This window comes from Limulus polyphemus, unplaced genomic scaffold (assembly GCF_000517525.1).
Source record: "Limulus polyphemus unplaced genomic scaffold, Limulus_polyphemus-2.1.2 Scaffold528, whole genome shotgun sequence".
Lineage (NCBI taxonomy): Eukaryota > Metazoa > Arthropoda > Merostomata > Xiphosura > Limulidae > Limulus > Limulus polyphemus.
The window spans coordinates 222,200-249,092 of record NW_013666138.1 but is presented as its reverse complement, the minus strand read 5'-3'; the positions used below and the strand labels follow the sequence as shown (position 1 = coordinate 249,092).

Sequence of the window (26,893 nt, the reverse complement as noted above, 5' to 3'; positions counted from 1 at the left end):
TTATACATTTTTACAAGCCATTAATACAATTTTGCACCTCATTAAAATTTTACCTGTACATGCCTGTTCAGATTAAATACACCTTAACAAGAATGTTTGATCATTCCACATTAATTTGTAACATTTTATCATCAGAATATTTCAAAATACAAAAAAATCTATTGCTTGTTAACCTACTTCTTGTTTTTAAATAATTAGATAATCCTACTGTAGAATAAATTACACATATAATTTTAATACATTAAAATATTACCAAACTTCTAAAACTAAAAATTTCTAAAATTAGTTAAAAAATTATTTGAGCATAGATTTTATGATAAGCTTCATATATATTGCAAAGATTATTTGATTGTTTTATCATTCTTTCTAAAGTTGTTGATTCTCTACTTCAAATTCTGCATACAAGAAAATGTTCATGTTAAGAAAAAAGGCTGCTGACATTCATTTCTAAGTTTACTAGTAGTATATATGATCTCTCTTATGCTGTTTCAGAGTTAGTTAATAAAATGTTCAAGAAAATTGATAGGAAATTTTGACAAAAGTGAGATCAGTTTTACAGTTACATGTACTATCAAATATTTTTAGGTGTAGGTAATATTACCTAACAACATAATTTCAAAATATAATGATACGTGCATAAATGTAGTTGTATCTCTTGAATTAACATACATTTTACATCAAGTCTAATTAAAAAAAGAAGTATTTAGTTTATGTTATGATTTTACCATATTAAGACTAATTTATCACATTCTTCTCAACACTTTAATCAGTTTTTATACTTTCTATTTTTTGTTGTTACTAGATGTAGGAAACTGGTGCAAAGAATTAAAATGTGTATTAATATTTATGAAAAACTTTTTTTTATACAGCTTCCACAGACTTTTCAAAGGACCACTAAGTTTTTGATGTGAACATGCCTGAAGTATATTGCTCATATGAAGATATAAAAGCTTAGATGCTTTGATCAAAGCATCCCCAAATATTTGCTTACAAATTTAAGGCCTACAGAGTGTACTATCTCTTCTGTATTGTTTCTGAGCTTTAAACAGTGTTTGTACAGTAATTTACACAATTAGTTAACAAATAACCTATCCCTCAGGTGATTTTAGGAACCATTAAATCTTCCTAAAAATTATCAGCCATGATGAAAGAATTAGCACAAAGGATCATGACAAAAATCAAGCAGAGTTTAAAAGTTCCAGAAATTCAAGCACTTTTGAATAGTTGAGTATTCTTCTTCAGCAGTAAAAGTCTCTAACAACAACATTATCTATAATGATTCAGTTTACCAAGAACAGTGATTTCAAATCAGAATTTAATATAGAAAGAAGAAAGTTTTTACCCTCTATCTTATATTTTTGAACAAATAGTCCTATTAAAAAACAAGTATTTGTATTAAAAACTCATAATGCAGCACAAAAAAGTAAATCATAAAATGGGTTATCCCACCAGGAAATTTTCAATTCAATATGTGTTGTAACTTAAAAAAAAGCACTGTTCATATGCTTCCTTGCTTAATACTTTAAAGAAAAATTAAGAGAAACTACTACAATTCTGTACATTTTTTCTAAAAAGTTTGAGGACAAATTATTTTTCTCAAGAACAACATACATAGAAAACCTAAGCAATTATGGTTTAAGAGTGGTATAACTTTATGATAAAAAATTATCATCTTAGTGTACTGGGTACATTAGCATCCACAGAATTCAAGGTAAATTCCATGAACCTATGTTTGTATTTAAACACAAAGCTAAAATATATAAAATTATATACAAAAACAGAAAAACAAATTTGCATATTGCAGTGGTGCATCTGTGAATTCAAGTAATGCATTGTTAATTTAGTTATCTTTAAAAGTTGTTTCAACTTACCTTGACTAGTTCTGGATTTTTGCTATGTTCTAAACTTTTTAGAGTTCCATAAATATTTGGAGACATAGGTGGAGTAACAGCTAGACTTTCAGCTAAAGTCAAATAAAATGTTATAGATGGAGTAGTAGTCACACTTTCAGCCAAAATAAAAATAGGTGAATGGTAACTCAACACACGTGTAAAACTGAATTAAGTTGATAATTTACATACATAAATATCAAGAATTTCAAAGTTCTAACATCTACAAAACAAATTCTATTACTTTGATTGTTTTAGAAGAAATAAACACTATGATAGATGACTTAGAAACAAAACAGCTACCTCAAAATGTCCTACTTGTATCATCATGATGTAAACTGTTTGTACTATTTTTAGAGAAAACAGAATTGTGTTCTGATATCATTACTTTTCCAAATTTCTGGGATTAAAAGGTTTTTAAGTCCTTATTTTAAAACAAGGTAATTTCATATGAACCCTAACAACTATAAAACCATATGTTTATCAACTATATCTGACGAAATATTTAATTTCTCATGAAATAAGAGCTACTTTCTGAGTTTCTTATATATCTTTACTAGAGAAAATGTACAATTTCTGATAAAACATGTAGTGCTAATATTAGTTACTTTTTGTCATAAATATCTTCTATCATCAAAAATAATATTTTTCAGTTAGTCATAGCATACGATTTCTATCTGATTATTTAAATACTTTGCAGCTACTTACAACTGCTATCAGATGAAACTGTTGATTTTCGTCTCCCATCTTCAGATGCTTTACTGTTGTTGCTAGCAATTACAGTACTTAACACATTCATCCAGTCCAAAAGTTCTGCTTCATTCTCTGTGGCTAGGATGTAAGATTTATGGCCATCTGCCATTCGTAACTCTAAGCTCAACTTCCCTCGTTTAGAGTTCTTAAAATATAAATATCTATTATAAGATTAAGAAGTTAGTTATGTGTGTTTCATAACTATGAAATTTCCATTTATTGTATAAAAGTTAAATGTATTTGAATTTCAATTCCATTTTCATTTATTCTTCATTGATTTTGTAAGTTTATTATTCTTATTTTACATCAAAACCTCAATAATGGATATTTAACTTTTAAGTTGGCATTACACATCACTTGTATTCTGTATATCAGATTTTACTTTTCATTAACACATTTAGAAATTTTAGCTGTACCTAAGTTAGGACAAAGAACTAAATACAACTGCCAAGTCCATTATATATGAATTGTTAAAACAGAAAAACACAACAGAAATAAAGTACATTTCAAAAGACCCAAAAAAGGTAAAAATAATTACACACATACACACATATATATATAATAATAACTCAAGACTAAGATAGAAATATAAAAGTTTTTTTCTTTAATATATAAAAGTTAAAAGAGAAAAAGCACTTGATTCTAGAGAAATCAAAACAAAAACAATAAAATATAAAAATTCTAATAAAAACCTTCATTTAATTTTTGTTAAAGGGTAAAACAAAACTAAAGAAATAGAATAGAATAAAAACATGGATTAACCCTTACAGGTTTAGAAAATGGTGAATAATTCAGACAAAAATGAAAGGTTACTAACTCTAGATTAAATATCGAGTATGGAAATGAACAAGTTATTTTTTGGAGCTATTTTAAGAAATGGTCAACAATCCAAGTATCAAACATAATGCCATTTGGTGTGACAGCATCCAAAGTTGCTATCCAGAAAGCTTCTTTAAACCCACCGTCTCTTTTTGACATGCAACCAGCATTATACCCATGAGTTTAATGAAGAGAGTGGTTGGACATATAAAATTGATTAGCCACAGGAAGCTCTTTGTTCATGGTAATTGAAGATCTGTGATTGTTAATTTTTTTATATATATATTTGTGGTGGTTTGTCCCATATAATGGAAGTTTAATTTCTTACACTGAATCAGATAAACAACATTTTTGGTGGTTTTGTGATTTTGTACTGTTTTTCGTTCTTTACCACAGAATTTATCTGTATGTTGTACAAACTTGCAGGTTTGGCAATGCTTGCTACTGCAGGGTTAACTTATACAGTGTGTTAAATAAAAAAATACAACTGATTTTAGCCTATCATTAAGCTGAAGGAGGAAAAATGTTTTTCAGGATCTGGGGTAAGTTTCTCAATTTTTGATAATAGTTAATAATCAGTGGAACATGGAAGGAGATTGTATGCGATGGTTACTTCAAGGAATCATTGCTTGAGATACTGTTGGATGTGTCTGTTTGTGGTTATAACCTCTTTAGTCATAGTTTTTTGAAAGAATCAAATGGACATTGACACAGATGGACAGAATCACAAGATTTAACTTGTTTTGGGTAACGTAGTGTGGTATAAAGGCTGGAGCAAGCAAGGTGAGATTCATACCAATGCTTAGATGGGCAGATCATCAGGATAAAGCTTAAGTGTGAAAGGAGGTAAGTGTGTTTCAGAAAAACGTGCTTAGAAGGAGTGGGTCTTTACTGCTAATGTCACAATCAAATTCAAAAAGTTTGTCATGTCTCTAATGGAAGATGGTAGACATGGGGTGGGGGGGGAGGAAGAGCCTTTCACATGGTGGTCCACCTATACAGATACATTTTCAGTAGGCATACGTGTTAGAAATAACCAGAACTATTTTTGATAACATGTAAAAGTGACCTGGAGTGGAGGTGTTTAGGTAAAAGGAAATTTTAGAGTTTTGAAACTAGTGTGTTGGTTTTTCTGCAAGTTGTTCAGTATTTCATCAACAGTTTGAACAAACTGGGGAGTAAAGTATTCATTTACTTTTTTATAGTAGTTAGTATCATTAAGTTGTCAGTAAGCTTCATTGACATAGTCAGTTCTTTATTGGATGACAATGGTGCCCCTGTGTAAGCTGGTTTAGTAACAGTATCTTTATCATGTTTTAGTGGAATCAGATCAACACATTCTTTGCAGAAAGGATTATTGTGTACTTTGGAATTGGAGTTAATGGTTCAAATTACTTCATTCTCAATGGTAGTGATAAAGCTTTCCAAGTGTGGTCCTCTCAAGTGAGTTTTGGGAGGGGTGGAAGATAATTAGGCAGATTTCTCTTTGAATTGTGAGTTATGAGTATTTGCATTACTGAATTTTTGTGAAAAATATTCCCAAAGCCTTAGTTTGTGACCAAATCCTTGTAAGTTGATGTAAGAAGATTGTCTAGATAGTTAAAAGTAAGAGAGATTAAGACCTTTACTTCAAAGGTTAATTTCAGCTTCAGATAATGTTTTGGAGAACATATTGAGAATATTGAAAGTGTTTTCAAATTGTGATTGCTTGAACAATGAAATAACTGAATTGAGTGAATCTGGAACTTTTTTCCTTCAAAGGTCAATCTATTTCCCACTGATTGTGAGAGTTTCCATTAGCAAGATGGTTTGTATACAAGCATCTCTACTTTGTAAACTGTGTTGAGGAGATTTTTCATTTTCATACTGAATGGAAACTGATGTGGTGTTTGGTTTCCTTGTTTTTTTTTCATGTTTTCAAAACACGTTTTGGTGTTGTTGATGAAAACGTCTAGTTATTGTTGTTCGGCAGAAGAAACTGTGTGATCAGCTTTCAGTGTTCAATGTTATTAAACTTTCTTTTTGACCCTGTATGAAAGCTTTACATATTAACATGTTTCAGATAAAAATGTACATCCTTATACAAATATCATTTTGATCACTTTTAAATAGTTGCCTATTCTTCTTCAGGAGTAAAAAGGTTAAAGAGTATGGGATAATCACTATCCAATAGAAGTACACATCATTCCTTCTAAACATCCACTATAGAACTTGCTCCCTAAATGCCACTGATAAAGATAATTTTCAGGATCTGGATGTTGATGAGTTGACCATCTTAGTTGAACCTATAAAAATAGCAGATTAGCATAGAGTTGGATCGATCTTGAGAATGGTAACATGTCCTAAAATGTGTGTGAAACTACCAATCAGTGGAAATTTCTCATCCCTAACTAATGTTTCCAAAGTAAAAGTTATTGTAGGTAAATTGAAAATGAAAAACCTATTATAAAATTAAAAATTTTAATTTTTACAATGCAAACAATATATTAAACATTACATCAAAAGTAGGTGATTTTATACCTTGGTATACAATTTTTTAAAGCAAGCTCATGATAAAAATTAGATAAACAAAAGCTTTTGTTTGCATCAAAGTTTCTGGATCTTTTGAAATTTACTTTTTCGGTGACCTTTTGTGCTAACACTTTCATGATGACAGTAGAAATAAAAATGGACAACTGAACTTTTCTTGAACTATCAAAACAAGCAGAGCAAACAAAGTTGAATGAAAATAAAAATATCTTTGTGACAGCTTTATGAGATGTTTGTGGCCTTTTATTAGAAATATTTTCAATATGCTTTGTTTCAAAGCCCTTTCTTTTTCCTTATCTTATATTCATTAGGATCCGAGGCTCAATCACGATCTATTTGTTTCTAATTAACCCAAAATTTTGTTATCCACTTTGCTTTGGTTGCTTATTTACATGTACAGTATAGCTTTTATTATTCAATTTTCACCAAAGCTTAACTCAATATCTCACTCTAAATTCATGCTTGATTTTACTAGTAATGGAATCTTAAGTTTTTCTTGTTTTTTGCTAGCTCTCAAAATCTGAAGTTCTCTGAACATTTTTCAATGACAACCAAAAAAGTATTAGAATAGTAAAGTTGTCAAATATGAGCATTTTTTATGTTGACCTTGAACACAAGTGCAAACGTAGAAGGACCAACTGTAAACGTTAAAATATCATTCCTGTGCGTGTGAGCAAAGAATTACAGGAACCATCTTAAATAAGTGCTAAAGCAATATCATCCGAGAAGTTTTTAATAAACCAAAATAAGAAAAACAGTTGAAGTAAAACATAAAATTTCCAATAAAGCAGTTCTGGAATAGTAAATAACTCACAGTTTCACTTATTGGTTAAGCCAATAAAATTAAAAAGGTAAAATAAAAAAGTATGGCAGAATTCAACAAAAATGCTGATTTAATACAAATAGTATCAAAATTGTTTTTAAAAAAATACTAATATAATTTTGATACACATCTTGTGCTTTAAGACCAATTAAAGAGATATAGAGAAACATGTTTGGATAGTTCGATCATTAAAAAGTTTTACATACTACATGATATACACAAGCTATTTCATTTAAATACTCACTCGAATGACTGCATTGCAAAATTCCATGCATATTGTGCCTTTAGACTCAGTTTTACGTTCATCTTTATGAAACTCTAGTATGTGAGAACCATCTACCTGTTGGCGTAATGTCATATATCTTCTCTTAAACGACTAAAATAAAGAAAATAAAAAAATTCAACGTGATATTTGAATAACAAATAATGTGAAGCTAAAGATGTTATAGAAAAATTAATTAATTAAAAAAAAGATTTGAAAATACAGCTTATTGTGCTACTAGCAAAAACACACATACCAAATTACCTGAAAACTGGATAAAAAATTATTTTTAAACTTTAAAAAACAAATCATATCTAAAATGGTTACTTTACTAACACATAAACAACAGTCATGTAAATTACTGCAACAAAAACTTAACCAAATTCATAGAAATCAGTTCAATGATCAGTTTTAAAACATATTTATACAGGAAAAATGTAGGAACGTTCTATTAGTTACAAAACACAAAAAGAAACACATTTTTCAACGTTGTTTGAAAATTGAAATGTATGATTCAAAGGTTTTGAAAATATTGCATACTTAGTTGTAACATATGCGAGATATTACTTTATAATAAAACTGATAATGATTTAAATCACACAATTATTTGCTGCCCTAATGTAGATTTGCAGTAAGATAAGCGTATAATAGGATTGTTAACTATACCTTTTTTGTTCTTTGCTAATGCTGACAAGGTCTTTCATTCAATGCTTGAGATCATTAGACAGGCTGAATTACAACATTCAAAACTTTAACTGAAGTCTCATTTATATCATTGTTTACTAGACAACATGTCTTTTAGGTTTAGGCTTGAATTTGTAACATAAAAACTTTATTATAAGTTTAACATAGTAACAAAATATACATTTTGACAAGGTTTTGCCACCATCAGGTAAAAAAACATTGTAAATTTGTTACTAAATGAAACTAATAAAAACGTTTTCTTTATTACCCATTCAAGCCAACTCCAAAATCTATTAATCACAAAATGGGTTCCTTGTCATAAAATTAGGGTTTAAGTTGTTCATGTAAATGGCAATGCATAACATTTAGTAGTATTATATGTGTGATATCAGTTATGATATTCTATACACACTGATGTGTAAACAATGTCTTAACTTAATATTATGATGTAGTTCAGTTAAGATAAAAGTTTTGAAGCCTATTAACTTACCTTGGTTGCTAAACTTATAAAACTGTCACTGCCAGATTCTGGGCCTTTTAACATATAGCCTTCTTTGGTGATACCACTATGACTATTCACTATACTGATCTAAAAGTCAATACATAAAATACATATTATCTTTTAATAATATTTTGATGAACCATTAGTCAAGTATCGTTAAAAACTACTTAAGATGTTTAATTGTAGTATAAAATTCATTCATCCTACTTAGAACATCTATAATAGACGTTTATGAATAAACAGTTATACTGAAATACATCTGTAATACATAAAAAGCATAATCTTTGTTTTTCAAACTTAAGAAAAACAGCTGTGGCTAATAACATGTACTTTGCAAGAATAAAAAAAAATAAATAGCTACTACAAGTATTACAGAAAACATTACAATGTTAACATCTATCTTTTTGTAACAATATGGTACTGAATAAAAAAACAACATACATCAAGCCTCTGCAACTATCTCTCTGAACTTATTTTCTCCATAATATCAAATACAAATAACGTTTACTTTGTAATTTGATTTTTTTTTGCCACATGTTCAAAAATCACATTAAAAAAAAAAGGAAAGAAGAGGACTCACTACTGGGTGAAAACAATACAGGAAAATAAACCAGCAAAGTCCAGGAAAAATAAACAAAATGAGAAACTCAAAATGGTTAAGAATAGTTTAAGGAATTGTAGAAAAGTACAAAAAAATCTGAGACACTTAAAAAACAAAGTGAACCAAAATAAGTGGGAAAAAATCATCTAGCTTTCAGCAAGATCAAGCTTCCTCCTTTTGGTACTTAATTATTTCAGTACAGGCTCGGTCCCTAGGACCAACCTAATAACCAGTTTGTGCTTGTTATAATTTTCATGCTATAACTTTTAAATTAGTGAGCATATGTTAATGAAATTTGGCAGTTTATCAGTGAACATTACAAAGCTTTCATATGCAAAATATCTAATTTTTTTATTAAGTCTTAAGGTTTGTAAAGCAATGTTGTTCTCATGCCTTTTTTTGTTTTTTTTTGCATGTTGCCTATCTGACATGCAAAGTAATTTTCATTTTAAAATAAAAAATACTTTTATGCATCAGAAATTTTCAAATTTCACATGCAAAATCTTTTTAATGTCCAGATAGTTATCAAACGTTTCTTAAGAAAAAACTTTATATTTTATCTGTTATTTTCAGTAACGAATATCTGTATGGGTTCGGGAGATTTGACCGATCTCATAACCACCATTAAAAAATTGGGAAATAAATTATGTCTCTTTCATTGTAGAATAAAAACAAATTATAATATGAAATCATAAATGTTTAGAGTAAATAGCTTAAATCTCATAACATTATATATTATTTTTATTATATTGACCTGACTAATAGAAGTTACAATGACATGGCACACGTACACTCATGTTACCATATCCAATAACATAAAACTGACCTTTAGTCTTTACAAAGTGACCTGTCTTGGCTGTGTTTTAGTAAATTAGTATTTTGTAAAATACAGTCACATTTCAATCATTATACATTATATATGAATACAGATTATTGCTATTTAGAAATAAGTTCTTAAAACATAGAACAGTAAATAAAGATGTAAAGCAAACAATTATCTCTTCTTGTTATGACCTTTTTACTCAGTTGCTAAGCCTTTTAAAATTTTGGACACTGAAGATATGAAACAAAATAATTTTCTTAGGTTTTATATATACAGTTGAATAACTAAAAAATCATTAATTACTATATTGATACCACAGAATTTATCAAGCTTAGTAATTAATCTGTATTTCAGTCTAAAAAAATATTAAATTTCAAGCAGACTATAAAGACACAACCTAGCTCCTTGAAATCTTGGTTTGAAAGAAATAGATGACATCTTAACACATGAAAATGGCTGAGAAAGCCAATAGGGGGAGCGTTTGATTGATAATGGCTGGAGACGGCTTGAATGGGTAATGAAGAAAAACTGATGATGACAAAACCTTGTCGAAACATTGTACATTTGCTGTTATTTTAAACTTATATTAAAGTTTTTCTTCATTACCCATTCAAGCCGTCTCCAGCCATTATTAGTCTCAAAGTGGGTTCCTCGTTATCGAATTCGAGCTTTTGATTGGTTACTCTCATGTCATATATTGAAGTAAGTATATATATAAGGGACCATTTCTAAAAATGGAAAGATGTGAGCAGGGCAACTGTATTTGATTCATTACATGAGTGATATATCAACAAACAGAAAAGATAGGAGGTTCTTATTTTCTATTCTAGTTTGTCAATATCAGTAATTTGAGTTCCTAATTCATACAAAACTATAGACTTAGTATTTTGATATCACAAACATCTAATGCTGCATTCAACATACCACGTGACACACAAAAATCAATGTTTAACTGTGTTTTTTTATATATATTTACTTTTAAATTACGAAACTGAGTAATTTATAATACTAAAATTTGAATTATAATCTACAGTTTGATATGAAACTTATTGACATAAATTCATGAAATAGCAGTCCAATAAAATTTTGAATGCTAGTCAACAAACACAATGAAATGGCCTTTCACCTGTAACTGTCTGGAAATGGTTAACCACAAAATTAGGCTTCTCTGAAAGATTAGGCCTATTTTTTGTTGTTTCTTTTTGTTTTTCATAATTTTTCCCATTTTCTTTATTTGTTTAGTTTTTTTTTAATTTATTCATAATACCCCCAAACCTTTTTGGCCAAATTGTACCTTTACTATTTCAACCCGACCTCTACCTGCTACTAATTTTCTGCATAACCAGCACAAGTCGTGCTATATTTTGTTCCAACAATAAACTAGTGGATGAAATTATTTGAAACTTCAAATTGTTTTCTTAGAGAGCACTTATTTAGAGTCTCAAATGTATTTTGGGATTTTTTTATTATATTTCTCTTCAAATTTCATTAAATAATACAATTTAGTACAAATAATTCAATGTTATGCTATTACTTATAAAAATAAAATCTGAATTTGTCTAATTTACAGGTTTTTAAAACCTTATTTTTGCCAAAATCACATTTGTTATGATGCATAACAGTTATAACAGAAAAAAGACAAAACCACTGGAGTATATGAAAATGTGTGTAGATAGATAACATGAAATCAAAAAGAACTTCAATTCCTGTATTAGCTACAGAAAAAAAAAAAAAGTTCAGACTTTGTTTCTATTATTCCCTTTCATGAAAAGATAACAAAAGTCTCCTTGTTTGTTCTCTCTTTCTCTGCCTATTTATATTCATACTTAGCAGAAGGGCTGAAATTCAAGTATGTTTTAGTAACATCATGAATTCACTTAATAGAGATATTAATACTACGTTGTAAGTCACAACCACCTGTGGTGCATAAATATCCTCAAATACTTTTGATCACATGGCACACAAAGTTAGGGGAATCCTGTCTTATTATTCTGTTAGTACAATTGTAAGTTCTTTTACATCATATGGTGGGTGAAATATTCAAGAAGATCACAGAGGTTTCATAATAGCTTCTTGCTAACCAATTTATTAACCCTGTGGTTTATTAGTCATGACAGTTCCCTATAAGCCTTAACTTATAACACTGGGGATTATCTTGCATAAGCAAAAAGTGATATGAATAAACATCTAGGTTCAATATGGTTAAACAGTAAATTCATAAGGTAGAAGCATGATAAAATTCATTTATTTATTTATACCAAACCATAACAAAACTCTTCAAATGGCCATACTTGACTGTGTTGCACTGGGAATTTGAACATGAACTCACTAATTATTGGTAAACACATATGTGATGTGTATATACATGTTATTTTGGCATTGCTACCAATTCTGATAACCACAACAAATGTTCAATGAGTTAAGGCAAAGTTACAGCTGATCTAATAATCTTAAGTTTCGCTCTAGAAGTCTGTTTCTCAAAACTTGTTATGTCTTATAACACATTTCACAATACTGTTCAATGTATAGTTATTTCATTTGAAATCCATATGCTTCCCACTACAGATGTAGACAAACCAAAAGGAGCAGCCTCTTGTCCCTATATTTGACCACTTTCCAGAATTTTAACAAGAGGTCTGAACTTCTGTTAACAATTTTTATGTACCACCAGGAAATGACACTTTCACACAATTATACTGAAAGAATAACCAAAATTTAAATAATCATTGACCCAGCAAGTCAAGAAAGGATCCAATATAAACAAGAAAAGGTAGTGTCATTCAACAGAAAGTAAAATTTTCAAAATGTGCTCAAAGAGCTTTGCATTCTAACATCATTCAACATTAAAACACGTACAAAGCCAATAACACATTTTTAAAATTGCATTTAGGTAGTTATCAACACTGTAATTATATGGGAAAAAACATTTTACCGTATCTTTAACTTCTGTATCCACTTCATACACATGATCTTGAAGGTTTGTAGGCTTAGGAATCCTGGAAATGTATTTTAGATATGATACATTTAAAAATTTGCAACTTCTACACCAGATAACTTGGATAAAAAGCAATTAAGAGTTAGATGGAAATGCATTTAAAAGTAAATATTACCAAGAAATTATTATTTTAAAAATAATTATCCTTTTAGGTCTCCAACTTGATTAGGATATTATCTGACATTCAGCCATTTAGGAGTAAACAACCAACAAAATGACCAATTTCACCAATATTATTAATATTAATTAAAGTTGCAAAAAATGTGTAACATCGGAGTACTACAATATTAGTCCTCATCTAGTGGAGCTATGATCTTTAGATAAAATCCATTTACATAGTCCATATTTCCATTTATGTATCATAATGAAATTGTTTCATTCCCTGCAATGCAAAAAATGGAGATCATACTCAACAGTTATGAGTTATTTTGTTTAAATATGAAAATTTCAACAGTAATAATGAAACATTATAAGAGAGGAAGATGCTGCTAAAAAATATCTTATTATGTCCTGTTTATATTACTGAAATGTAAACTTAAAAGATATTCCAGTACCAATGATCCTAATCCTAGGGAACTAATCACATTGATAGAATGGAAAAAAATTAAAACCCAGAAATATGGAGGGAAATGAAAACAATTGGTTCTAGAAGAAGTTCTTTGGATAAAGATAAAACCAGTTTCTAAAAGTTTGACATTCTCAATAAGACATGTTCATTAGAGGGGTAGAGAGTAAGAGAAATGAGCAAAAGAAATATATTTTTAATTTTATGTGGTTACTACTTCTCAAGTAAAATAGAATGCAGTTTGATAAATACCATTATTAAGCACACAGCTACACAATGAGCAGTGCCCACAACATATATCAAAACTGAGTTTTTAGCATTATAAGCCTTCAGACTTATAGGTGAGTCACTGGGGGGCTCAAAATGATAAAGAAAGCTGTTAAGACAGAAGGGTAAAGCAGATAACCAACTTGGTGAAATGCCCAGTCCAAACAAAAAATCATATTTAAAGATTAAAACTTTAAAGTAACAGTAGATGAAGCTTATATTTGAAGATTAACCATATGTTTCTTTGTCATAAACAAATATTTATTTTTATATTATTGCATAAAACAACATATAGGTTTTACACCAAACATTGCTGTCACATTTTAAATGACTTTAAAATGGTCTCAACACAAAACAGTTTAAAAATACAACTGTAAACTCCATATGAATGTTGTACAGCTCTGTTAAGTAGCTCAGGCTAAACGAAAATTGGTACACAAGGAATTAAAAGTTTCAGATACTGGAAGAGGTTCTACAAAAGTGATCCTATATATATGTAATTGAGAATAATATTACCATAAAAGACAATTTAAAAAAGACTCTACACTTCAAAAATAGTGTATACTATCAAAACAAGCCACCTCGTATATCATTACATGCATCAGCAGACATCTAGGATATAAGTTGATATAATTTCTCTCGTCCAGACTTACAAGCAATGAAGACTAGACACGGATGTAAAAGTAACCATCTAAAAGGTTAGACTGACTTGCAAAAGCATGTCTCTAAAATGCTGGACTAATACTACTCCTGATTAAAGGGAAAAAAAGGCATCATGTTTCAAAAATAACTTGTAGTTAAAATAAATTGTGAAAAATAAATCTTAAAAGATTATGAAATCTTACTCCTCCTAAATACAAGTATATTAATCAAACAAACTGAAAACAAAACATCAAACTTTGTTTAAGTAACAATAACAGATTACAACTGCTCAAAGAAAGTAAAACTTCAAATTTCATGTATTAAATTGAATTCACCTCCTACACATTAAAGGATAAAAACCAATTAAACTACATTTTAACACAGAAAGCAAAAAACATACAGTATATTTTATGAATGGTTTTTTCTAAAACAAACATATATTTTTAGCTATGAATAGCATTTAATGTTCAAAATACCTTTTTGTACTCATTTTAAAATGTTTCTTTCAACTGTTTTATGAAACTTTCTATTCCTAAAATTATATAGTTTAACAACTTAACACTGTATAAGTTCAAAGTTCAAAGGTATTCGTAACAATAACTTATTCATATCTTTTCTTACTTTCTTTCATTTTCAAAACACTATTACACTAAAATAGTTTAAAACTTTCCAAGAAAAATTCAAAAATTTGTTTCTGTATATTAATTTTTTTATAAACTCACCTGAGACAAAGATATATCTTAAATATCATGCTTTCCTTATGATACCAATAGACTGAATTCATAAATTATTTGAAATGGTTTTATGTATTAGGTCATCTACAATTAACTTCAACATAAACAAAATAATCTACGATTTTTATATTTTAACCTTTTCCCTGCAGCTTAGATGTATATTTCTGGGTGCTCCCACCCCCTCCCACTGTGAATGGGACAAATGTTTTCCACTGTCATTCAAAATTGCTGCTTATGACATATGGGAGTAAAATGAATTGAAAAGTATTTGTTGGCATCCCATCTAATATTGATATATGGTTTCCCTCACTGTTTTTCACTCAAACCTTCAGTAGCCAACAATGTGCCTAAGCAGAATGTACGACAGCAGCATGCTGACTATGCCTGTATTGCTAAAGCAGCGAGTAGTAACCCTAATTACTATGTGAATATGCTTGATGCATTTGACTCAGATTGCTTAGAAGATAGTAAAAGTGAGTCAAGTGGTGTTCAAATGCGTGAGGCAATGAGACAAAAGGATGCTAGCTCTCCATCTAGTGACGATAGTGGTGATGATGAACCAGGATCCAGCAGATGAAGGTGTAAACAGTGTCGACAATGAGAAACATTTGTCCCAGTAGCAGTGTGAGGAGGTGGGAGCACTGCAAAATACACATCCCAGCTAAATCTAAATCACATATTTTTGTCACCTCTAGTATGACTACTACACATGTATAATGTAGAAGCTAATAAGAAAACATTGTTATATTACACTCACACAGGTAGTTGAAGATATATTCCTGAATAGTCACTGTACTTGTACTTGACAACCTTATAGTCAGCTGTGTAAGACCTAATGCATTCCTGAACAAAGAGGGATTGGGCTTCTTTCTCAGCTCCAGGTGGGATGGTTGAAACTGTTGTCCTTGATGTCTTCTTGACTGTAATTTGCTGCAAAATCAAAAACAGCCAAAGAAAAATTCAATATTACATTAGATTTAAACTTTCTTGAAGCTCTTATATAAATCTTTAGCAAAATCAGCACTGGTTTCTTTTGTTTATCTGCTCACTTATTTAGAAAAAAAGAACAAAAAAAAAGAAAAACCAATACATTAAAAAATCCTTTCATGTAATACAGCAGCAGGTAAAATATTATTTTAAGTCTGTAATATTTTATAATTAAACTATGAGAAAACATATACAGTGGAAGAAGAAACAACAAAACCACTTAGAACAATTGTATGTGTAAAATTTACTGATGAGTTTTTGCTTTAACAGGTACAGTAAATGATTTTTACAATATATATATATACATGTATTTCAATCATGACAAATACAATTTTACAATGTCACTATTATAAATCACTTAAAAGATACAAGAATCATATCTCAAAGTAACTTCTATTAAGTAACATTTATTTAAAACAAAAATATAGTACTCCTGTGAGAATACCTGCTTGTACTGTAAGTAAAATATCATAGAAAACAAAAGCATCACTATATGTGTAAGAATACCTGCTTGTACTGTAAGCAAAATATCACAGAAAACAAAAGCATCACTATATGTGTAAGAATACCTATCATCCCAAAACATCATTAACATTTTTAAAAACCAGTGCTTTGTATGTTACATTCTCTTTTTAGTAGTTCACCTACAAGTTTTTCTAATTTTATCCATCATATGACAATTTCCTTGCCATTCTATTTTCAAACTCAATATATCTTTCTATCTAACTGTAATAAATTAAAAAATGAATGATTTGAAAAACCTATAATTTCTTGTTTTATCAACATAGTAAATGTAGTAAACAACTTACAAATACATCATCAAGTGGAAAAAGCAACATTTCTCGCTGAGGATCATTTTGAAGAATAGTTTTGTTCTTGAGGATAAATGTTTCATAGTCCAAAGGTTCAACTAACTGTGGTTTTACCTGTAAGAGATTACAAATATTTACTAGTTAATAGTTTTATTTTCAAGGATGAAAATTTCAGTGTCAAAAGGATCAACCATCTGTAGTTTTATATGTAATATACCATTATTTCTTTTACACCACATCAATAAAATAATGACATATTCATTATCCATGCCAAACAACATATGGACATAGTGGGCAAATAACTCAATTATTCAGTTACCTATAAGCATTGATTACATCAATTAGTATCAAGTAAAATCACCAATTAATTGAAATTAATTAAATTGATTAATGTCATGAAATTAATCAACTTATAAAAATTCAATGTTTCTGAGTATTACTGTTTTTGATTAATTGAATTATCTAAGTAATCAAAATATTGTCACTGTGATTTAAATCAATTTCTCATTTTCAAAAATATTGTGGTTGTTCAGCTTAATTATTTAGTGTCATGAATCACAAAAATAATCAACTAAGTAATAATTGGAAACATCAATTTCAATATTTTCAATTATTCTGCTATTAAAGCCTCATGTGAGGATAATTGATTAGCTGGATAGAATCAATTAATAAGCCTGACAATTAATTGCTTATCAAATTCCAATAATTACACAGCTCTACATTATATTGTACCTGAAATACCTAATGTAAATTAAACTGAATGTGAATGAGGATAATATTTTTTTAGTATCTACATTGTAATATTTATAGCCTTTCAATTCATAACAGTCATTCAGTCAACTAGTAAAAAAGAAGGTGATGCCCTGGCCTAACAAAGTACACATATCTGGAGCAAAAAGGTCTAACAAAGTACACATATCTGGAGTGAAAAGAACTTAAGCTGCAAATACATGTAGGCTATTTCATGTAAATTTGGCCAGTGCCTCCAGCTTGACCTTTTCTAGAGTTGCTAATATGCCAGTTATTATGCCCTTGTAAGAATAACTTTACAGTCAACAGTAAATACCTGTGACAAAAGTCAAATGACTAATTTTATTGTACTGTGAATAACAAGACTTCCACAAAATGAATAATACAACTTCTATCTTCCATGGTCCTGACTGACAGTTTATAGCTAAATTCAACCATTTTCATTTATCTAATAACTGCACTGGTCATATTCCCCGATCATGCACTGAATGAAAATTAAAACACCGGTCAAGTTGCCTTGACATCAGGTACATTTAAAGCCCACCATATGTAAACCAGTTATTTGCAATTTTCTGTAATTTGCAAAAAGTTTTCCTGTCCTTTAGCTATGGGACTTCCTACAAAATTTGCTCAATTTCAAGAAAGAAACTGGTAAAGTGCAGTTACAATTAAAAGGAATTCACCGTATTTAATAAACATTCTGAATGTTCAAAATAAAATGTGCTTGAACTAGAAAATACAGTTGTTGTTTTTTATTAATAGGGGCACTTGAAATATTCTGAAGTTAGTATATTTTCATTAATTATACTTGACAAGTATAAATAATTATAATCATGTTTCAGTTGCCTTGAAAAGGTGTTCACACTATAATATTTGTTAATATGTTTCCCCACTGCTACAGTTCCTTTTTAAAATGTAATATTTAATGCAGGTAATTCAGTGATTTCCATAATAACCTACTGCTGGCCTAAATAACCAACTGTAAATTGAGCTACTTCAAATTTCTTTTGTAAATTTACAATTGTGTATTTGTAAATGTAAAGTTATTGGCAACAATGCATTTATTCCCATTGTAAAATCATTGTCTGTATTGCAGATATAAACATATCTTGTTGCTGTGTATACCAACAATATTTTTTCTGTACCAAACATTCTATTGATCAGAGATCTTAATCAAGTAGAAACTTGAATCTAATAGAGGAATTGGATTGAAAATCATTACGGTTGAAATATAAAGAAAATACAATATTAGATTATTATAGCCCAATCCACAAACATTGCAAATGTTTGTGTAGAGAAAACTGTCATTAAATTTATTGCATTTGAACATTTTTTTATTTTTGCCCTAAATATTAAGACTGGTGACTGATATACTTCTTTATAATATTAAAATAAAATACTTCTGTTTTGACAATCTTGCAAAGTATGATTTTAAGTGAAATTTAGTAGTACATTTGATATGAAGGAGTTAGCGAATTTCAAATGACTAGTGCTTTGAGTTTTTATTGCAACCTATAGTACTCATAAGTGTTCTTCCTTTCTTAATTAGCACTGTAAGCCTAGAGAAAAACTATGCATTTAAAACTTAAAAAGAAATGAAAAAAAATTCCTTTATTGTAAGCCACCATATTTGGATACTGAAGAAGAATTAAAATTTGAACAACATGAAAGTAACAACTTAAGCTTTCAAATAAATATTTATAATTAAGACAATGTATTTGCAATAGCTTATTATCAGAATGGCAAATATTTTTGTAGAGATTTGTTGAAACTGATCTTTTCTTAATTTTACTTTTCAACTTAGAGAAAGGCCATAGTTTCAATAAAATATTGTAGTGAAATAAGTTTTTAAATATTTTGATTTTTGTATTGTTAGCTATAGTGAGTTCTCAAGTTGATGTGATGTAATAGGCACATGGACACTTGAAAGTTTGGGAAGATTGCAGATTGAACTAAAACAATATTTATAACACCCATGCATGTTATTTAGGTTGTTGGAGAGTTAATTCACTTAGCTGGTGATTTTTATCACAGATTTTAGGCCTATTAGTTTCTAATGCCTCACCATCTTTTGGCAGTTAAACCATAATCTTTCAAAATCAGGGAGCATTTGTTATGTTAGTTTCATGCCAAGTATTATCTAGTTACATCAGAACTGGAAAGAAATTTTACCTGTGAAAAATAAACAACACCAGGTGGAAAACATTAAACTGATTTTGAAATGATAACAATGTTTTGTGCCAATGTCCTTCATCAGATAATGATAAAATTCTTATAAAACCATATGAGAAACAAAATCATATAACAATAGCAGAATAAAGAAATGGTATGTTATACATTGCATGATATGAACATTAAAACATTTTCATATAAATGAAACAAACAATACAATAACATCCAAATAAATGATACACAATAAATTAATAAAACAAAATAAATGTCAATGAATTAAAAAAGTACGACAAGATAAATTGAAATAAAGGGAAGAAAATACAGCAACTGCTCTTTTAATGATGTTAAGCTACTAGTTAAAGAAAATGAGAAACACACACAAAAGAATGTAGGGCATAGATATAAATTTTATGTCACAGTAAAGGACTATAAAAATCAACAATTAGTTAAAAGGAAACATTAAATGAAAGTTTTTTTTTGTATAAATTAATTGTGATTGGGGAAAATGAAAGAGTTCTTAGGATATAAATAAGGCACAGTTTCTCACATTCACATAAGGAACATTCAACTTTAGCACACCTGGTACGTGAAAGACTGTATTTGTCATTGCAAAAAATGTCCAGAGACTTAGCTCATTAATATTACCATTAATATTATATCTTCTGTGTTCACAAAATCTCTCACTAACTTTACAACCTGTCTCACCAATATATAAAATGTTGCAAGGACAACAGATTATGCAGTGAATGACAGACCTAGATAAACACCCCATGAAAGATTTTTTAAACTGAAATGTTTTTCATCTGCTGTTGTTTATTTGTAGAAATTGGAAATTTTGGAGTTAAATTCATAAGCATGAAGGTTAAGCAGATAAATGCTTAGAGATTTTGACAGTGAATAACTAATATTAGTGAAAAGTTTTAAGGGAGGCAGTCTGTAGTTTTTGAGTGTTTGACAGTACATCAGTGTCATTTTTTAGAAATTTATATCATCAGACAGGCTTCAGCTTTTTGAGAAATTCAGACAAATAATAATGATAACCTTTTTCTAAAAGTTTACACTAAGTTATGGTTGCATTCATAAAGTAAATAAAGAATTTTCACTGGATACTGGCTGTTTCTCTTCATTTAACATGTTTAAAGTCCAGTGTGCACTATGCTACCTGAAGAACGCTTACTTGTTTAATGAAAAACGTACAGCTTCAAAAGAAAGGTAATTATAAAAAATAAAGAAAAGGAATCAACTTTTCTTTGGGATATATATATATATATATATAAACAATTTTCTTCATTTATATTACATTAATGTTTTGTTAAGCATTTAAGAAGTGATTAACATGTTGTATATAAACAAATGGACAAATGCCTATTACAAACTGCCTATAACTTCAGTGGGAGTACTTCAGTTAAAACATAATGATCAGCCCTCTTCAGGATAGACACATGCCAACATCATAGTTGATCTGAGCTACAGGAGTTGGTTATACAACAATTTTTATGAGAAAAAACTTGACAAATGATATATCTTACCACTAATAGGATACCATGATTTTATTCTGATTAAAAAAAAAACATGTCATCAGTAAGACATTCACAGGTTAATTGTTTACCAATCTGTATTAGATGTGATTTTTCCAACAGTTCACTTATTACTAATTTGTAGGCAGTGGAGGACAAGGTTCTAATTCAATGAAAAAGAGGCAATGCTCCTACCATCATTTATGAGCAACATCAAATAGAATCTACTGAAAAACCAAAAGAAAATGTTCATCAACTAATGCTAAAAAACACTGTACAAGTCCCTGTACATATTCCAGTACTGAATCACATTTTAAACTGAATGAGTTAGATATAACATAGGCTAATATTAATGAAAAGTTTCTGTAGTTTAGTATAAAATGCTTGTTAATTTTAACTATTCTCCTTATTAATGTTACACATGAGAAGCTGAATTGAAAAATATATATTCATATTCAATAGGTCAATCATTTTAACCAGCAATTCCATCAGTGTGTGGAATACATACCCATTGTTTGAAGACTGTGAAGGTCTTTGAAAAATGAATTATCATAAATAACAAAACAATTTCAAAAACTATTTTTTTAGATAACAAACAGATGTAAGCTCAATCTGTATGGAACAATGAACAAGTATATATATAACAGTTATAACAGATGTAAATGTAATATGTATGAACTAAAATACAATAACAGTGAGCCAGACATATACACACTAAGAAACTGTAATAATAGCCTATGTGTAAAATGTACATACACTGCAAAAACTTGATAGTTTCGCACTTCATCATTTTTTACTAATAAGTAAATATAAAGTAATCTACATGTACTGCAAAACGTAACCTACAAGAAGATCAAAAACATTTCTCAAGGAGGAGTAGTAGTAGTTTTATAATCATAAAATACAATAACATTTCTGTATGTGAACCTACATATATTAAGTTCCTATTATGCTTTACCCACCTCTCTTCTAAGAATGAAGTAGACTGACTTGACAAGTTAAATCCGGTTCTGTAATAATAAGCCCACTTAAACAATAAAAAGTGGTACTTCAGATTACAATATACTGTATATTATGGTTATTATTACATTGACTAGTTTTGTTTATCAGATTAGAAATATTTAATTACTTTGTTTCTCAATTTTTTAACATCTGTTAACCTTAGCTTCATACCAGCCGACCTAATAACATAAAATTATATTGAACTACTGTGCAAGAAATTCCTTGGACTTTACTGCTGCTTCTGAGAAAACCAGTAGAATATAAATTAAACAAGTATTTCAGAAGAAATATTCACAAGTGTACCTTATATTTACACTATATATTCATAAGGTGTATAAGTGAAAAATCTTTAGTTCTCTTATGTTAAGCTATACTAATGTACAAACCTATATCGCATAGTAAGGAACTTAGTCAACTTTTCAAGGTTAGGCATTTAACACCATTGTATTGAATATTATTACTGCATACAAACAGCATATCAGATAGTCATAAAACTACACTGCTGGTCCAGCCCAGCCAATAGCTGTAGTACTGAATGAAAGGGACCTTTCAGAAAATGATTTGTGTCAGTCAAAAAATAGATACAAAATTCTATTAATAAGCATATCTAATTTAAGTACATAACAGACTGACTACTAAGATTGGACAGGGAACAGAAAAATTTGCAGCCTAAATAACATTACATTGTTTAATGTGTAATAGAATTTCCAAATATCAAGTTAGTGACATGGGAAGTAGTGACAGATAAGAAAAAAATGATTTATTCATAGGGCACTGGCAACTTGAATATTTGAAAAATAATGAAGAAAAATTTTAAAATTAGGAATTATAGTGAGCAGACTTGTACAGTTCACAAAATAATGAAAAAATAAAACTTTAAATGTACTGCAGTCTGTATGTTAACAACTAAATAATCTATTACACATAGCATAAAACATAAATATAAAATAGATACTTCTCAGCTACACCAGTTAACCTGAAGTTAAAGTTTATAAATAAAACTTTAAATGTACTGCAGTCTGTATGTTAACAACTAAATAATCTATTACACATAGCATAAAACATAAATATAAAATAGATACTTCTCAGCTACACCAGTTAACCTGAAGTTAAAGCTTAAAAATAAAACTTTAAATGTACTGCAGGCTGTATGTTAACAACTAAATAATCTATTACACATAGCATAAAACATAGGTATAAAATAGATACTTCTCAGCTACACCAGTTAACCTGAATTTAAAGTTTATCTATACATGGAATTTTTTACTGATTAAAGTTAAACTTGCAAATTATTTTTATTCAAAATGTATACATAATAAGTAGCAAAACCTTACAATTAATTTTCTTTTTACATATATTATGATGTTATATAATAGTAATTTCTCAGTATACCATTACCAATGTTCATCATAAAAAAACAAACAGTAAAGTAAACTTCTTAAATATAGCTATAAATTAAAACATATATATTAAAACTAATATCTAAAAGCAAATAATGAATATAGGAATACAGCACCTAGTGTACAAATATACCAATCTCTATTTCTGTGACAAATGAAAGAGAAGAATGTATTGCCATTTTCAAGTACTATTACAAATCTGACCTCTGATGAAAATTTATAAAAAAAAAAAAATGTGACTGATCCCTTTATCACAGAATTCAAGTTGACCACTAAATCTTTTTTTAAAAAATATGGTTACCTAAGTGAAACAACCCATAACTTAATATGCATACTGTATACTTGTATTTACAAAAACTAAATTGACTGATTTAAAGTGCATCAATTTAGAAAATTGATTTGGTTTAAGATAACTTTTTATGACCTTGATATCTGCCCTAATAACTCATTAGTCTTTGAGTATTATTTAATTTCTGATAGATTTGACCTATTTCTGTCAAACATTTTTGAGAATAGTTGTTAACAGATCTTTAACTTACAAGTTTTTTTTTCCATAATTTATTTACAGGGTGTTTTACTGTTACTCAATTATCTCAATACATTATCATTCAATTCTATCACTAATTTTTTAAGTATGCGACATTTATGCATATCAGTATTTGGTATGACTATGAATTACATGTCTCAAAACCTATTTGGATCTTTATTTACCAAAAACAAAATAAAGGTATCAGAAATAAACATGAAATGTGAGTCTGGCAAACACTATACCCTCCATATAGGCGTTCCTCTTTGTTTTCACTAGCAGTAGCATGCAATTGTGAACTTTTACATAAGTAGTACTGACCATGTTGGACGCTGACAATGTCAACTGTACAGCAAATCTTCCAAGCAGACCACAGGCTAAAAAAGACATGTTAATTGCATCAACAGTAGACGGTGTATCCATAGGAATAGAAGCAAATACCTCGTGAAGCTTACAGTTTGAAATAACGGCCGAGTCTGAGTTGCATTGCGTGTTTTAGTTTATCAACATTGACTAGCAAGTGCCGATTAGTCAAAACATAAGAACTGCTGTTTACATACGATGATAAAACTAAAAGTATGGTGCAATACATCCATGCATACGCAAACTGCCACAAAATACGACATCTACATTCATTAATACAAAATTAATAACGGCTGTTCCTTAGAGCAGTAGAAAGTCTGGCCACATACCGACACCACGATTTCAAAGTCGGAGACTATTTCTGCGATACCCCTACCTATACAAGCTTGTTTATAACAGCGTGTCTGTAATTAGTTTCCCAGAATTGTGTATTCTGTTACTGGTATATCAAGTTAAATCAGAAGAAACTTAATTAGGTGTAGAAAACTAAACGTGACTGATCATCAACGCGATAACGCAATACGTCATTCGGACCGTTCACATACCAAGCCATATGACCTGTCACGTACCCCATATGCACATATCGCAAACACAGTTATACATTTATAAAACATGTCGAATGAGGAGCTGTCGTTTTTGTTTTTCAATCTACATTAAAACAAGTCTAAAGTCTGTTTAATATAGCTTGATGCAGCACCTAAATACAAGTGTGGGTAATTCGATAACTTCTTTCTGTAAATCTATACTTTTCGTCTGTACTTACTAAAATAGTAAAAAGTGACAAATAGGATGTAAGTCGTTTACAAAACCGTTCATGCATTTTGGCAGCTGCACCTTTTTTTTAACATTGCTCATAGCATTATGCAATAAAATAAATTACTTTTAGTCGTATAAAACGATAAAAACCCTATAATCCCAGCGCTTTCGAAAGGTGGACCTTTCTTTTTCAGGGGTAAACATTTAGTCATATGTTTCATAATGTTCCTGCTTTGTGTTGAAATTGTCAAACATCAACGAATCCACTAGAATGCAAAAGCATACGTGAAAAATGTACAATTAAGTAATATACCTACCCATCCTACCACATTTCACAGTTATACAGTTAATGTTTTGTTTAAAAGCTTCCCTTGACAATTTGCATAGATATACAAAATAACAAGACGAAACTGCCTATTAAAAGTACCCAGAAAATTCCATCTCACGGTAAGTAAACTATCCCAAACATTCGTGGAATGTCACATAATTAAATGGGAATAGCATGTTTTAGAAAATGTGTAGTGAAAAAGCACTAGAATCCACTCAACATGTATAATGTTTTTAATGGCGAAAATTAGACATCGTTCTTACTTGATTAAAACACAACTATTTTTACAACTGTTTACAAGGAATAAGAAAGCAGGAAAATAACACTTGATTTGGGGCATCTTAGGTAAGTAGGTACATAGTAGTGAAGTCCAACTTTATCGTACTGAAGTGTCATCACACCTCCACCCATTATTAGTGGAGGCATACATGTCAGTGTGTGTGGTGTGTATAAATATAAGTGTATGTCCGAATGTTTCATCCTACTCGTAGAAGTAGTGTCCATATATATGTAGTCATGTTTCAAATCACTGACAGGTTGCATATGTAATGTTCACGACTCAAACCACTAACAGGAGTACTGTCCATATATATCGAGATTTCTCAACCTACTCTCAGGACTAGTGTCTAAACACGAGGTAATTTCCCAAACCACACGCAGGAACAGCATACATAAAAAACTGTCACACTCTATACCAGTGATTCTATTCTCAACCGGAGCATCATGACTCGCGCAGTTACGAGTCGCCGCGGGCCGGGACAACTGTGACTACCCTCAACTAACGAGTCATCAACTGCATACAGGGGCCTTTACTATTGTGCGAAATAAATAAGTGGGCCTTGAAGTGCAAAAGGTTGAGAAACTATGTTCTACATAAGTTTCCAAATTACGTAATTTTGTGCCAAAGCACCCCAAGGAAAAATATCCGTAAAACAAAGTCACATCTTTAGCAGTAAGACCACGTAAGCAGGCTTAATTTAAGTAATTGTTTTTTGTTTTTAGTGGATGCACAATGTGTCCTTTAAAAATGCAGGAATTTGTTGGATATATATTGTGTCACCATCCAAAGTCACAGGAGAGAAACTGATAATCCGGAACACATCACAAACTCGTCCAGTTAGCGGGTACGAAACAGAATATTTGGAAATTACACGAGATCTTCACTGACCAATTTGTACCGTGTTGTGTCCGGTTTCTCAAATTTTTAAAAATATAGGAAATATTAAAGATATACGAGTAAAATTTTTATAGTGGAATTAATTGTAAGTCATATCCAACAAACACTTTCATTATTTTGCAAAAAAAAAAAAAAGATGCAGGTTCAGATCTCCATACCAAGTTAACAACACATATCCCGTACTCTACATGTATATATCACATATAAGTATAAGT

At 29.6% G+C, this 26,893-nt stretch overlaps 1 protein-coding gene across 1 annotated transcript in view; it reads right to left on the bottom strand.

Moving 5' to 3' along the window:
- The window catches only part of LOC106458887 (dedicator of cytokinesis protein 11-like), a 168,422-nt gene extending 143,709 nt beyond the window's left edge, over nucleotides 1-24,713 (bottom strand). The window contains 8 exon segments of the mRNA XM_022385244.1: nucleotides 1,872-1,963; nucleotides 2,598-2,787; nucleotides 7,058-7,189; nucleotides 8,250-8,348; nucleotides 12,618-12,681; nucleotides 15,646-15,818; nucleotides 16,685-16,801; nucleotides 24,376-24,713. Of these exon segments, the coding sequence (XP_022240952.1) occupies nucleotides 1,872-1,963; nucleotides 2,598-2,787; nucleotides 7,058-7,189; nucleotides 8,250-8,348; nucleotides 12,618-12,681; nucleotides 15,646-15,818; nucleotides 16,685-16,801; nucleotides 24,376-24,477 (969 nt within the window). The 5' untranslated portion in view covers nucleotides 24,478-24,713.
- Between the last annotated feature and the right edge of the window lie 2,180 nt (nucleotides 24,714-26,893).